The following is a 17150-nucleotide window of genomic DNA, read 5'->3' on the forward strand; positions in this document are numbered from 1 at the left end:
TCCATTGTGTATATATATATATATATATATATATATATATATATATATATGCCACATCTTCTTTATCCATTCATCTGTTGATGGACGTTTAGGTTGTTTCCGTTTCCATGTCCTGGCTATTGTAAATAGTGCCGCACTGAACATTGTGGTACATGACTCTTTTTGAATTATGGTTTTCTCAGGGTATATGCACAGTAGTGGGGTTGCTGGGTCATATGGTAGTTCTATTTTTAGTTTTTTAAGGAACCTCTATACAGCATTTTTGAAGAACATACAAAGTAAGAAGGGAAGTTTTCTGAAAATTAATCTTTTATCCACAGGTACTACTGAACGAGTGTGCTTGATCCAGGGAACAGTTGAAGCACTGAATGCAGTTCATGGATTCATTGCAGAAAAAATTCGAGAAATGCCCCAAAATGTGGCCAAGACAGAACCAGTCAGCATTCTACAACCCCAGACCACCGTTAACCCAGATCGCATCAAACAAGTGAGTGTTTAGTTGGGAAATCAAAGACTAACATCCACAGTGTAGTATGAATTCCTTATAAAAGAAGCCTTAAAGTTTTAGCATATAAAGTTTTTTTCTAAGTAATACTTAAAACATAACAGAGTTGTCTTTTATTTATTTAAAGACTGTCAGAGTCTCTTCTTTAGATTGATCAGATAATTGAATTACTCATTTATTAGTGTTACACTGAGGAGCGATTATGTGACTCATTTCTTTTATGGTGCCCTTTAAAAAATTATAGACACAAATTTGATTAATTTATAGAAATTTAATCTATTTAAAATAATATCACTTTTTAAATAAAGTATAAACATTGAAACTATATTCTCAAAATTCCTAATACCATATTCTTAATAATATTTTTAGCCTTTAGTATAGTTATTATGCATATAAACTCCTGTTTTGTTAATTTGTCATGTTCAACATTTTTTATCAACAAATATGTATAAGTAAACTTTTGTACCTAGCAAACAGTTCTTTGTTACAAATCAGCTATTATGTTCTGTATAACTTGTGTAGTATTTATATATATGTCATAAAGGGCCAATGTTTATTTTTAATGTGTGGGATTTTCTGTAACAAAAATTTTACTTGATAAAAGACAATGTGAGTTCTTAAGATTGAATAATGGCTGACATGATGTAGGAAAAAAATGACATTTTTAATGTTAAATAAGGTGAATTCTTCCCCTCAACCTCGTTTAAATCCTCAAAATTATTTGATACTTTATGTTTATAATGTTTCTGCATTTGCCCTTTTATAATTAGCTGCTTAATTTGTGATCATATTGATAGACTTCAAAAGAAATGTATTATTCATTAGTTCACAGAATATGTTCATTGTAATAAATTTGAAATGTAGCTCAAAATCTTATTAATTTCATGTTTCTGAATTGAAAAAAATATTTTATACTAGGCAGTGTTATGAATCTATTATAATTTTACCAATATATTGATAAATATAAGGCTGTCTAATTAAATACAAACATAGCAATTAATAATTAGGTAATATATTTTCAAATTATGGGCCAAGACTCAATTTTCTTTTAATTACCATTTTAAAAAGTCCTTCCATGTTTAAATCATGAGTAGGTAGTTGTTATTCCATATAAAATCGTTCATTTTATACTCTTTGTCAGTGTCAAAATAGTTTAATTTGTAACCCTTTATAACTTTTCAAGGAAGTATCTTTTAGTTTATACATGGCAGAATGTAAATATTTTAAACTTCTAAACACAGGTAGATATTTTTATTCTTCACAGCCATTTATAGTTTTGAAATGTTTATTTTATCTGTGCTAGGTGAATACAAAGGATAATTTAAAAACTGATGCCTTGAACGTGGTACCATGATTTTATCCAAATTCTAAAAATATGAGTTTAAAGACCTCTAGGTTACAATCACCTGGGTCTAAGAATTTACAGAATTGGCACTGAAGTGCCATTGAAGGTTTATTGATTTTCTGCTTTAATCCAGCCTATTACTTCTCCCCTTTATTTTGTAATTTCTGTAAGTTCAAACATTTAGGGAAGGCAGTGAATATCTTGATTTTTTTTTTAAAAAGTAAAACATAAAATATACTTTGAGTACTGTATCACTGGCAATATATTCAGGACAATGATATGAATGAATTTTTATTATTTTTGTAATACTAAATAGCTAGTACCATCAAATAATAGTCTATGAGTCATTGTTGAAACTTTAATTTTCTCTATGGTGATATGAGATTTATAGGTTGTCGTATATCCAGTCTCAGTAAAGATTTATGAAAGCCAGAATTTTAAAATGTTGGGTTCATTTCTATTTTTATTTGCCTTGTTCAGATAATATTATTTAAATTCAAGATAAGTGGTAAAAAATAATGGTGATTGATTTACTTTTGTGTATTTGCATTCATTTGTAAGCTTTGTAGACATTCATGGCATTGAAATTATTATTGATTATTTAATATTTTCATGTAATAAATGTGAAATAGAGTATCATTTTAAAAGATTTATTAAGAAGTACACTACATCTAGTAGGGTAATATATTTAATACTTAAACAGTTTCTTATAAATGTAAAATTTGAAAAATTTACTCAAAAAATCTGGAAGAGAGATTTATCATACTGTAGATCAACAGAGTTATTTATACTCTAAATTTCGGATTCTCTAACTTTCTAGGTATCCTGTTTTACAATGTAATACTTTTTGTTGGATCATTGTCTAGATAGTAAGTGAAGTATATAAATTTAAATTACCATGCTTTTATCTCTGAAGAAATTATGCTGGTAATCCAGTATAAAATAATTATTTCTAAAATAAATTATTTTACACTAGAATAGATAAAAACGTATTTCATATAATGTTTATATATTTTTTTATATTTGAGTACATAGAATAATAATAAGATTTCTTTTAAAATGGTAGTCTTTCCCTTAACTAATGGCATAACATTTACATTCCCTTTGGACTTCAATTCTGAAGTTAATTTTTAAAATAACTTCTTTAAAATATTTTTAAACATTTTCTTCTAGTTAAGATTGTGCAAAGAATAAAAGTTGAGTTTTAAAAATTTCTGGAACTGGAAAATGTAATTTCTGCATAGAAATGAATTAATGTTGGATCTGAAATTATATTTTCTTAATTTTTGTTACTACATATCTATTGTTTTTTATGGTTGATAATTTAAGATTTTGCTTACTACAAAAAGTATAATTAATATGTAACTTGGACTTAAAATAGGAAGTCAGAGTTAGTTCTAAATGAATAAAACTTGCTTTAAAAGTTAGAATTTTACACCATATATTATTATGACTTTTATAAAATATTATTTTCTGAATTATGTGATCTAGATACAGTTGGTTTCTGAATAAATTACATGAACCAGAATATTCTCCCCAAATGAAACCTTATTGACTTAATGAAATCTCAACCAAATATAAGTTCTTAGGAAAGCAGTACATACTGGTCTCACAAGTCTTTCATATGGAAGCATGATGATATCTAGCATGACAGCCTTACATCCAATTTAGATATTAGATGTGAACTATTCACTTCTTTATTCTCAAATGTGTTTTTTTTTGTTTGTTTTATTTAAATCAAATATATATTTGCTAATAGAGAGGGACTCCAATATTTTATATATTGAAAATGACAATAATAATAATATTTATTGAATAATCAAAGTATGTAGCCTCTGTTCTATAGCCTTAATATCAGAAGATTATGATAAGGTACATAACACCATTGTGCTCATTTCACAAGTCAGTATACTAAGAAACAGATATGCAGCAAGAGCCAGTAAGCCAAAATTAAACATATTAATTGCAACATAGAACATTATATTTCTTATTTTCAGGAAATGAAAATAGCAGAGACCTTCAGTGATCTTCAAATAATTTAGACTTTGTTTACCTAGAAGCTCTGAACTCATTCCTGGGGCACGTCTTAGCCCAGATTTTTTGGTGTACATATTTTCATTTCCACCTTTTATGTTTTGAATTTTGTACTTTTTACTTTTTTTTCCTCACGGGATTATTGAAACATTTCCTGTTGCTGTAAGTCCCTCAAATCCCCCTCTAAGTATGGTTGTTTATACCTAATGAGTCAATAAATGAACCCCAAAACATGGTAGAAACAACAAATCAGTAAGATAGTTGGCATTTGTTAACTTCCTTTGTCTATTACAGTTTTTCAGCATTTTTTTCTCTTTGGCTCAAATGCATTTTTAAGAAAATCTACATTAAAAAGAAGTGGTTATAGGCATTTAAATAATTATTTTGTATGTCAAAATTAAATTAAGATACAAAAAATCTCACTTAGCTCAAAGAATTCTACTTTCATCATGAAAAATTGGCAAAATTAGCACATAATTTGTTCATTATTCATTCAATCATAAATTTATTAAATGCCTTCTTAGTGAATTGTAAAATATATTAAAATGTAGCCCTTGCTCTGTCAAGCTAGTTTATGAGAGATCCTAAATACTTAAAATAACTAATAAAAATATAAAACTGTATTTATATACCAAAACTACAATATAAACAATGTAGTATAAAAGTTTGGAGGAGTGTGAAAGAAATGTAGGCTAGAGTGACATTTGGTCTTGTAAAATAGGTGAAGACTTGAACTGGACCTTGAAGATTGTACAGGAATTGCCTGATTAGAGGAGAAAAAAGAAAAAAAGCTTATTTTAGGCAGATGAAGCAATATGGATTTGAGGAGAAAGACATCATAATTGTTAAATAGTAAAGAGATTATCTTGACAGAAGTGGAATATCTGTGTTGTAGTTCAGAGGAAATTAATGTTAGATAAGCCATGTGGGACCAGATAATGGAGAGTCTTGGATGTCTGGCCAAAGGGTATCCTGTAGACTACTGATTCTTCCTAATATTTTCCAAAAGAGCCCTTTTAATTTCTCTGGAAGGTTATGGAAAAAAAAAAAAGAGGCACCTCTACCCTTTGTTCTCTTCTGTGCTAAAACTCCACACAGATTCTTAGAGTGCTTGTAGGAACACCTATTGTTAGGAGAGGAAGAGAATTATGACACTTACTGAGTAATCTATGCAGATCTTTAGATTTGAAGGTTTATAAAATAATATTTTTTAAAACTTCTTTTGTGTAATACTCGCAAATCCAGGGGATGTTAATCTTTGCCAGGAAAAACATTTTTATGGTCAAGAATGAAGGATCAGTAATCCTGGTAACAGTGATGTATATGGTGCTTATCCTGTTTCTGTGCTAGCCGTTGTACTATGCACTTTACATTTATTATCACCTTTCATTCATCCTTCCAAAATTCTTCTGAGGCAGGTATAGAGTCCATGTTATACAAATAGAAACTGATGCTTAAAGGAATTTGAGTAACTTACCCAAGGAAATGTAACTGGTAATTGATCTTAACACTGAGCTGTATGGCTTCTAAGTTTGAGTAATGCTGATTAAACAAAATCCAACAGATTTCTCTCTTCTGGAATTTCTCAGAGTCTTGAATAAGCATCTCCAAGAAGAGGACCTCACTTGTAATAGAAAGTCTTGTATCAGGGTGAAGTTAGGAGACCAGGGAATATTTTAAGAATAAGATGATGAACACAATCTCCTCTGGTGGTGAAAGTTGAGACAAAGCTTGAAGTTAAAAGATATTTCAAAGTGAAATCTGTGAGGCTTTGAGACTGGTTTGAGTCCAGTTCTAAAATAATGAGGAAAATTTAAAAATGACTATATGTGGTTTTGAGCCTAGAAAAATGTTGAATTCTAGGAAGCAACTAGTGAATTTTAGTCAGGCATCTATGTGAGATAATAGTTTTGTATGTTTGTTTCAGGCAAGTTGAATAAGTTGTACATAGTATGTTTTTTCCTTGAAGTAGTCTTTGATAGAAGCATAGGTGAGAATTTAAAACTGAAAATATAGATCCTTAATTGCAGTATAGGTGATAATTTCACTTACAGCTTCATTGTAGGAGAGAAAAAAAGAGATAAAGAAGCAGTAACTTTTTTTTTTTTTAACTAAGTCAGAAGCATTATAGTATAGCGGTTAGGTATAGGATCTGGAATAGGATTGCCAGGTTTCAAATCCTGCCTCTTTAATTTACCAGTTGTGTACATTTGGACAAGCTGTTTTACTTCTGTATACCTCAACTTCTTTACCTATAACATGGGAAAAGTAATAGTAATCTGTTCTGTAAGGATATTGTGAGTATTAACTGAGTGGATCTATACCTGGTTCGTAGTAAGTGCTCCTTATTAACCATAAAGATAAAAGGGAGAAAATGAGGAAAGTACAATATAAGGAAAGATGCTAAAAAGGATCAAATACCCAAAGAAAAATTAGAGAATAACTATTTTTTAATAGGAAATCATTGGAGATTCTAAAAGTTAGTTTCAAGTCTATGTTGAGAGAAAAGTTGTTATTTGTTAATAATATTTCCTAAAGGTAAAGAGGCTGGTTAGGTAAAAAAAAAAAAAAAAAAAAAAAAAAAGTGTGAAGTGTGGGAACTGCTGACTTGAAATTGTGGATATAAAAGGAGTAAAATACAAGTTAGATCAGAGAGACTCACATAACCCCTGCTACTAAAGAGCGAATGGCTAATGTTAAAGAATAAAAAGGAGCTTGAAAAGGTAGAGAAATTGGAGATGCCAAATACAGATGAGATCATTAAGGGAACAAAATGACTCAGGAGTGGTGGAAAGATAATAGTTTAGGGTGTTAAGGTCCTAGCCCCTGAAGAGTAGGAAGTTTGAACGGGAGATCACAATTTTGTCTACATTGAAAAGAATGAGAAGATAGGGAAAAAAGTGGTTTGGAAAACTGAACAGGTTGAAATGAGGCCAATTGTAGTAGATAAGGAAGCTCATTCTGGAAAATCATGATTTCTTTCAAGTAATAAAAACTATCAATTGAAAAGAAGATAAAATACATGGGATTGAATGGTTGAAGAGAAGGATAAAGGTGTAGAATAGTAATTAGGAGGAATATAAGCTATGGAATAGGAATCAATTGTAAAAGACCTTTTGAAATTAGACAACATGAGTTTATATTAGGGCTAAGTGGTTCCAGATAGTTCAGACATTGGGAGAATGCTGGATACTTGTCAGGATGAAAAACCACAGATAACAATTACATATTTAAATAGCTGATCTATTATTTTTTATAGAGTAGTATGCAGATTTATTTAACAGAACTGAAAACAAAGGATTGGGAAGGCGATTACTCAAGTAATGTTACTCAGTTAGCTAGTGGTACCTTCCAAATTAAAATTGAAGTTTGCTGTTTGTTGCTGTTTTCACTATACATATAATAGACCTTGACAGTCTATTATTGTAGATTTGCTTGAGGTAAGCTTATTTATTATGGAGTTTATTTATAGTAATATTCTCTGGTCCAGTAAAACTGTCACTTGTTAACAAGAATGCATTTCATAATTTGTAATCACTTTTTAGTTCTTATTCCCAAGAGCCTGGTGAAATCTACATTTAATTAAATGACTATTATTAAATCTTGAATTTTAAAAAACTGTTTTATATTCCAAAGGATCCACTATTTTAAAATTATAAACCACTTCAAATTTTTCTGCAATAAGTAATTCAGCCTTCAACGTTTAAAGCAGAATTCTTAAATAGACATTTGTGTCATATAAATAAAAATATCATACTTTTCCATTTGAAAGATAAAATTGTGCTAAAAAATGCCTGTGCCCTTCATAATCACTAATAGATAAATATAAAAAAAGTTTTTAGCAGTATATATCCTTTATAAATGTTATTTATAACATATTTTAATATATTGTTGCTATGTGGATATTCAGTTGGTTACATGTTCCAGATATATATTAGAAGTTTTACTAAATGATTTTTTTTAACTTGAAACCACTTTAACTTTTAGTCTGCGTAGTAAATAGGAATAAAAATGTTTATAAAATATTAGGGAAACAAACATATTGTACATTGAAGTATTTCTTACTAATTTTTCTGTTCTATTTGTGTGGTTGAGAACAACTATCAAAGCTGTTTTTTAATCTAATTAATAGAACCTTTTAAACTAAAGGCAGTACGTTAATATATTTACACATATCTATTTATGAGAACAATTTTTACCACCAGCATTTAAAAAATCAACTGAAATGCAAACTTGCTGGATTCTCTTTATTGCTATAGGTTAAATTTGTAAAGGAAGGAGACTTTTTCTGTTTAAGGGTATCTATATGACTAATGGATAAATATCAATAGAAAACTCATCACCTGTTTACTTCATTACATGTTTATTATTTTAGGAATATAAACAAGAAAATATATTTAGATGCAATTGACTGTGTCAAAAGACTCTGACAATCTTATCCCTTAAAGCCCAAACTTATTTAATTTTCACGTTTTATTTAAAACATTAAACTCTTAACTTATCAGAATATGATATTTAATAACCAAACCCTTAATGATTTTAAACATATTAATATTGTTCCAGAAGTTTAAAATTATTGTTTTTATTTCTGTGAGAAAGAAACAGCATCAGAATTATTAAGGACAATGTTGATGAATATGAATTCTATCAATTATTAATACATGCCCAATACCTCACATATACGCCAAGTAAAAAGAAAAATACTGAATAAATTGACAGAAGATAATATTAATCTTAGTGACCACAAATTCTGAGTCACTTGATATTACTACTTTTTCCACATATTTCTTTGCAGTATTTCAAGAGAATTCATATCTAGGGCAAGATGGATGTCATAATGAACACCTGTGATACTTCAAGTTGATTTTATCCTGATGCAAATAGAAGAGCCCAACACACATACCTCATGCTTCTGTAGGTTAATGAACTTGGCTTCTAACCTATATTGGGATAGATGGCCTCTAGGTTTATCTCACATCTATTTAGTCAGCAGTCTCATAATCACTCTGAGATTAGTAAAGAACATATTCTTAAATATATGTTAACTACCCCCAGGAAATCTGTACAGTAACAACTGTAACCAGAGGTGGGAAAATAAAACCTTTACTCTTCAGTTCATAGTACAAGAGTAGCCCAAAGTCAATAGCGTATGTCTCTGCATAGTATTGCATGGAAAATAAAATATTAGGGCAATTATTAATGACTGGAAATGAAAGTCTCTCTGGAGAAATGACCTTGTAAAATGAATTTATTACAAATAGCAAAAACAGGAAACAAAGGATTCGAAGGGTTTTTTTCTTCTTTTGTGAGGTTTTACTTCTGAATGTAGCTCTTCTCCCCTTTTAAAGTATGATTTAACAAAAATCTTGGTATGACTCAACATTAAGTCTAGTTTTCCTCAAAGTATCTTAGGTTTTAACTTAAGAATCAAGAATCCCTAGAGGAGTGGACTGTTTAAAACGTGATCTGATATTAGAATCAGTCTTACTTTGTTACTTGAGAACAGTGAGTTAAGCAGGAGCCTGTGAATTTTTTATCCTTTCTTTTACCCTTAAATGCTTTATTCTATCCTAATTAGGACTTTTGAAATATTAAATGCATAAATATGACTGTATTAAGTAATTTCATCTGCTTTTCCTGACACTGCTGAACCTTTAAAGTTATGCTTTTGCTCATATCTGAGTAATTTTGATGGATATATATTAATATAAAACATAATGTCCATATAGAATTTTGTCTGTACTATAAAACTACCCCATTTCATGTATTAAGAAATATTATCTATTGAGGGTGCTACTTAAGCCATGCTATTTGCTGAGTGAAAATATACCTTTTTAAAAAGATAACATCTTAACATGTTACACACACATTAAGGTTACTCTATTAGACATGAGATGTTTTTAAAATATCTTAAGTATATTATGGTCTCATATGGCATATTTTATATATAGTTTGTATATGTGTTTAGAAATGAAATGAACAATAATTTGATTCCTAATATTTTTGTACCTATTTTCAACACAGGCTGATGATGCTATAATATATTATACCCCTTATCTATATAAATTTTTAGTGTTTAACACAAATGATAAAAAATATTATGGCAATTTGTTAAAATGCTATTAGTTACTTGTTTATTAATATGAGGTTAATGTTTACATTTTCAGACGGGCTCTAAATTTATTAAAAATTAATGTTTTAGAAGATAATGTGATATTAAGAACTCAGAACAGCAAATTTAATTGCTTTTAAGTATGGAACCCTAAATTCATGTGGAATCAACTTGTTGGTGATGTTCAACATATTAAGTAGGTGGATACTTTTATGCGAAAGTAAACTTCATTTCACCACTTCTTTCAACCCCCGACTGTATTCATTGATAGGAAAATGACTTTCAGTTTTACTCATTAAATTTCTTGAATTTTTGTTTGAGATCTCTTTTCCCCCAAGAAAACAAGAGGGAAAGAAAAGAGACTACTATTCATGAATATGGTCAGGATACCTTTAATACTCATGTGAATTTTTATCAGTCACCATCATGATTTCAAGTCATGAATTTATTTTTACATGCTTATGCATGCATATTTACATGCATTAGTTACTTAATTGATCTTAAATTCCATTAAATTTGAATGAATAGGAGAAAAATTTGTTCATAGGATTTTGTTCTCGTTATATTACATTTTATTTTATTTTGTTTTATTTAAATAATCAGTTTAAGGCTTATAAAGGTTGATTTGCTCCTGAACTGCTTTATTCCCAGACATTGCCATCTTCCCCAACTACCACCAAGTCCTCTCCATCTGATCCCATGACCACCTCCAGAGCTAATCAGGTACAGTATCATCCTGTCATCTACACCATACTTTTCACGGGTGATTGCCTGCACACTGGAGAAAAAGATACTGGTGGGTTAAGGATGTATTCGTTCATTCACATATGTGCACCATGAACAGATTCCAAATAACTTGAGAAAGAAATATCAATTATTCCTGAAAATTTATATGCATTTTTAGCTTTAGATAACAAAAATATATTCAGATGGTAGACTACTAGAATTTTGGATTTTCCCCCTAAAATTATGACTTTATGAGCTTTGAGGGTTATTTATTGAGTTGGTGTTTATAATCTCCCTTATTATTTCTCCCTAGGATTCTTGGTATATAAGTTAAGAATATCATATATGTAAAAACTAAATGTATAAATATGACTTACTGAGCAAAGGTATATCTTTAAATGTGAATGCATTTTTCTTTGTTTTTTATTTCAGATATGCCTTACTGTGTAACAATTTTAAACTTTTGATGAAAAGCATTCCTAGCAATCTAAAAGTAACTGGAAATTGGTATTTGTGATAATTTTAATGCTGTTTAACAACTCAGGAAATAGTACTTTCTTAGAATTTAATAATAGCATTTTCTTTGCTGGAGTGGCAAACTTTGCAATTAGAAATATATCTTAGTTTGACTTGATTGTTTTGGTACTGAATATTTGTAGGACATTCTTCAAAAATGTAGTTATTTTTGGCACGTTTAAGGAAATCACTAAAATATTCTATGCAATTCAGAGCCTTACTGTACTTTAACATGACAAATGTTGAAAAATATATTTATTAAAATGATTAAACACATTTTCATTTTGTCTGAGTTGAGCTTCATTTAGGTGAGAAATATTATTTTCCTTAATATTTCCACTTTTTTACTAATATAAGGCCTTATGGGATTATTTAAATATTAAACAAGAGCTTATGTTTTTAATATATTTTTCATACAGTTGACTAATAAATTATTAACTTTGAACTATATTTGCTAAATATATTAAATGTGGCTTTTGAATATGATCTAATGTAAGACTATCAGAATTATTTTGCTCATTTATGGATTCTAATACCTTTGCAACCTCAGGAAAAAATTTTAAATAACTGAAAGCAAAACTAACATTTAGAATGTTATTCTATAGTAGGAGCTTGATTTTTATTTTATGCAGTAGTACTCCCTTCAAAGAAAAATACTTTATAATGCTCACATTTTAGCCCCAATAAATTGGTTAAAAACGTACACATCTCTAGTGATGAAACCCAGCACTTCTCTTTGAAGGTAATGGTACTACATAAAGTGAGAACCAAGCTTGTATTATTGATGCATGAAGTTGAAAAGTGTATATACATTTTCACTCATACCTTATCTCCTATATGAGCTTTAATTATATGATATAGAAAACTATTGTGAAAACAACTGACTTTATGTTTTTAATGTTTCTCTTGTACTTCATTCTCTTCCAAATAAAAACAAGACAAATGAGTACAACAGTAATAAAAACAAATGATTTTTCTCAACGTAAAAAGTAAAACATTCTGGATCTAGAGAGAAAAACCATCTCAATAATTTTGTCTTTGAAGTTAGATTTGTATTTTCTTTATTTTATGTGAACATGAATTTTTATAAAATGATTTCTTAAAAAGGTTACTTGTTGAAGTTTACTAACAATATAATACTTTTACCCTCTAGATATGTTACTACATCCACCTTCGGATATTTTTCTAATTATATTTTTCTAATTATATTTTTCTCATTTGAAATAATAAGTCATTTGTGGTTTTATACTCTGTTCACTGTTCTAGCTATGTTTGTTAAATGTGTTTTATTTATACTTTGATTTCTTCTGTTCTTCTACAAAGAAGTATAATATCTCCTGGATAACATGAGGCAAGGTATAAAAGAACAAAACAAAATCCTTAAATTTATTGAAGGAATTGTAGTTATCTTTCATCTTTATGTTATTAGTAGTGTGTAATTATTTCATTCCCTATGGGTATTTCCCAATAGATTCTATTAATGTTGTAGGACAGAAGATAATTTGGTTTTTGCTGTTTATTCAGTCTTTAGATAGCTCACAGTTGTTTCTTGTGGATAGTCCTAATTAATTCAGCTTCACTAAATTGACTTAGATCTGTAAGAGTAACCAAGATAGAAAAATGGGTTTTAATGTGATCATCTTAAACTCTCCATACTTAAAATAGACACTTAAACCTATAATAATATAACGTTCATTTCTGGTATAAGTTTACTTTATTCTTACCCAGCAATTTAGCAGATATGTCTCCAGTTTTGTGTTAAAATTATTGTTTATGTGTTATAGCTAATCTGATATCCTCTGCTGTTAAAAGTAACTGCAGACTTTTTCCATGTGAATTTTCATAAACCAATATAAAGCAATCTAGACGACTACTTGTGTTATTTCATCTATAATAGCTAAACGAGTTATGATTGAGTTTTCTTTAGAATAAATAGTTTGTGTTACAAACTAATGTAATAAAAGGAACTAAGGGACTATTAACATTTAGAAAACCCAACAATAAAAAGCACAGAAAATACATTAAAGAGTAAGTTTTATCTGCAGTTTCAACGTTTAAAAATCTTTTCTGTTCTTTTTAAAAATGACTATAATGTTTCAGTACATACTGGATTTTACTTTCCTACCCTCATGTTTCCACAGGTCAGACTGTTTTCACAGATCAGACTGACAGACTGTAACTACAGTGTTATGGGTCTATAATAATTTCCCCTGGAAAACTGAAGGACTGTCGTATGAGAAGCTTTATAGAATGGTGGTTAAAAGTCAAGACTGGAGCCTAATTTCCTATAATCAAATCCTTGTTCTGCCACTTGCTGAGTAGATTGGGCCTCAGTTTCCCCTTCTGTGAAATTCAGATAATAAATTCATTAACTATTCTTAGAACAGTGCTATTCTAGAGTGTACTACTCACCATATAAGTGCTAGGTTATGTTTATTTAATATTTTCTGAAATTTCTTTCAAGTGATAATGAAAAAGAAAGATTATTCTTTAAGATGGTAAATAATATAGCATAAAACAGCTTAAACTGTTTGAGTTTTATTTTTAAAAAAAGATTCTGTGATACTAATATTGCTGCTTTTTCAACTCTAAAATATTTCTATACAAAGTTTCTGTATGCTTTTTAGGATAGCTTAAGATGCTCTACAGTTATTTTCTTCCCTAGTGAGAGTACTGAGTTACTTGTTGTCTAACTTATAAATCAAATTGCTATTATTTTCCTATTAAGAAAGAAGAGTTAGGGCTAATACTTTTACAACTTACACTCTTTTTTTTGCATGCATTGCATATTGCAAGTGCAGGTTTGACACTTTTTACATGTGGAACTTTAACTAAGAAGCAAATATAAAGATACAAATAGAATTAGAGTCTTAATCAATGTGTTTATAAACTTAAGATAAAAAACAGAATCAGTTGTATTTGATCAGCTCTAAGTTATCGATGCTACATTTTTCAATCACTTCAAGATTCAACAAAATGGTTTTGTTAATCAGTCAATGGTGCCAATAATTAAATTCTTAATTTTAGATTCCTGATTGTTAGCTCTCCTGGGATTCTTCTCAAATTTCAGGAAAAGTAAAAAGAATAAAAAGAGTTTCAGAAATATGTGCTTTATAGATATTTATTTATGTACTAATAAATTTGAAATTATATATCAGAATATACAAAACAAATGAAAATAGATAACTCATACTGATATATAGCACTTTTGGTATAGTTACAGAAAAACACAAATAGAACTCACTGGTCCCACTTTGATTTCATGAACACAGATCTCAAATGGACCCTTAATTCTGTCAGGTAATCATAAGCCCAGTGACTTTTTTACTCTTTAGAGGACTGTTTCATAAATTCTTGTCTCCTTTCTCCTTTCCTTTAATTAGTTTTCTGTTGCTGTATAAAAGATTACCACAAACTTATGGGCTTAAACAGCACACCTTTATTATCTCATAGTTTCTTTGAGTCAAGAGTCAAAGGCACTGTTAGCTGAGTCCTCGGCTCAGAGTCACAAGTCAGCAATCAAAGTACTGGCTGGGGTGTATTCTCATCTAGAGGCTTCACTGGAGTCTAATCCGATTTTAAGTTCATGTAGGTTAATGGCAGCATCCAGTTTTTTGCAGCTGTATGACTGAGGACCCCAACTTCTCATTGGCAAGAGGAAGCTCTCAGAATCTAGAGGCTGCCCAAGTTCCCTGCTGTGTGACCCTCTCTACAGGCATTTCACAGTTTGGCTGTTTGCGTCTTGCAAAGCCAACAGGAAAATCTCTCTCTCTCCGTTGTGTGTTAGCAAGATGAAGTCTTATTGAACTTAAACACAGGAGTGACTTCTCACATCCTTTGCCATACAGTGTGACTTAATCAGAGTAGTGACATTCCATCCGTTTGCCATGTTCTGTTGATTAGAAATCAGGTTACAATTTCTACTCACACTTAAATGGAGGAAACTATACAAGGCATAACACCAAGGGAGAAGAGATCATGGGGCCATCTAAGGATTGTCCCTGAGCACCCCAATATCTCTTGCTCCATCCTCACTCCCAGCTGATCTTACTTCTTACTTCACTGAGAAAAATGGAAGCAATAAAAAGAAAAATTGTACAAAATCACAACTTCATTTATACCCACATATTCTACCTCTCATCTATTACCATAAACTTTCCCTGCTCCTATCTAAAACCAGTAATTTCAGTTGCACATTAAACCTTATTATTTTTTCTTTACTCAAGGTCATCTCTTCAACAAGTCTACCTTCTCTCTCCTTTATCTTTCAAGTTTCTGACCTCTATAGGATCATTCCCATCAGCATACATACATCTGTTTTTTTTCTCCCATCTTAAAAGACAAAACAAAACTTCTTTTAATCTCACTTCCCTCACCAGCTAATGCCCTATTTCTTATACTCCTTTGTAGCAAAACTCACAAAAGTTATTTACTCTCTGTTTTCCAGTTTCTGTCTGCCCATCTTTTCTTAAATTCACTCCTATCAGGTTTTTGCCTCCATTCTACCAAAACTGTGTTTGCATAGGACATCAGTGATGATCATATAGCTAATTCCAGTTGTCTGTTCTCAATCTACGTGTTATTTGGCCTATCAGCAGTATTTGTTATAATTTGTCACTTTCACTTTCTTGGTATACTTTCATTACTTGGCTTCTAGGATATTATTGCACAACCTTGATTTTCCTCCTGTATCATACCTTGTGCTTCATCTCAAAATCCTTTGCTAGTTCTTCCCATCATCCCTCTTAATGTTGGAGTGATCCGGGTCTTAATACTTGAAACTCTTTCTGGGTATATAGTTTTCTTTCTCCTCATATAATACCTTGGCTTTTATATTCTGACGTATGCAAAATTTATGTTTCCAATGAGAGGCAGGTTTACTATGAACTAATGAAGGCTTAAGCCTTAAGATTCCTAACCTGCACAGGTTTATTACAAGGCCCTCTACCTAGTTTTATCTTTATAATTTTGAATGTAGAGGACAAAAATGTCCTCTAAAATTGTGTAAGATCCTACATAACTTGGGTTCACATTTATCTCTCATCTGGATCTTAGAGTGAAACTACAGACTATATCCAGTTTCCCACTCAGCATTGCCACATCCATATCTAATGGACATCTTTAATTTAGGAGTCCTGAAACTACTCCAAACCTGCTCCACCTATGGGCTTTACCGTCTCAGTTGAAGCAATTCCATACATCCACTTTGTCAGATCAGTAATCTTGGATTCATCCTCATCTCTTTTCTTTAGTACCAGTTCCTATAAGAAATAATGTTGACTCTACCATTAAAAAATATATAGAATGTTGACCACTTCTCATTACATCTACTGCTACCCTAGTCCAAGCCTGAATTATTACAAAGGCCTCTGTATAGGTTTCTCTGACTTTCTACCTTTGCTCCCCAAAGTCTGTTCTCCACTGAGTGGACTATGGCTTCTAAAATATGTCAGTTTTTAAAAACTACACCTGTGATAGTTTTCCATTGAACTCAGCAAAAGCCAATATCCCCAAAATGACATCCATTAAGTTACAAGATCTGGACATTGCCACATTACCATTTTCACTTCATTTCCTACCACTTGCCTCCTTCCTCACCCTGCCCCAGGCAAATTCACCTGCTTGCGTTTCCTTGCAGACATTAGGCATGTGCTTGCCTCTCTGTACAGGAAATTCTCTTATCTCAGAGATCTACTTGGCTAACACCTTCATAGTCCTCAAGTCTTTGTTCAAAATTCACCTGTCAATACCCTATTGAGAAGGATATACCTGGCCATCCTATTTGATACTGCAACCTGGCCTCCCCATTCTCCCAAGTACTTCTCATTCCCTTTATCTTGCTGTATTTTTTTCCATTGCCTCATGGAATACTACATACTTTGCTTATTATCATATTTATTGTGTATTGTCAG

At 30.5% G+C, this 17150-nt stretch overlaps 1 protein-coding gene across 6 annotated transcripts in view; it reads left to right on the forward strand.

The window, feature by feature from the left end:
• Positions 1 to 17150, forward strand: part of NOVA1 (NOVA alternative splicing regulator 1) — a gene marked incomplete at both ends in the record, with an annotated part of 139205 nt that overhangs the window by 107266 nt on the left and 14789 nt on the right. For 3 of the 6 annotated variants that reach the window (XM_082845470.1, XM_082845471.1, XM_082845474.1), the window contains 2 exons: positions 321 to 487; positions 10648 to 10719. In XM_082845470.1, the coding sequence (XP_082701596.1) occupies positions 321 to 487; positions 10648 to 10719 (239 nt within the window). The remainder of the gene's footprint in view (positions 1 to 320; positions 488 to 10647; positions 10720 to 17150) is intronic. The other 3 variants (XM_082845472.1, XM_082845473.1, XM_082845475.1) reach the window with 1 other exon arrangement.

The sequence above is a fragment of the Leucopleurus acutus genome (genome assembly GCF_964270905.1).
Source record: "Leucopleurus acutus genome assembly, chromosome: 1".
Lineage (NCBI taxonomy): Eukaryota > Metazoa > Chordata > Mammalia > Artiodactyla > Delphinidae > Leucopleurus > Leucopleurus acutus.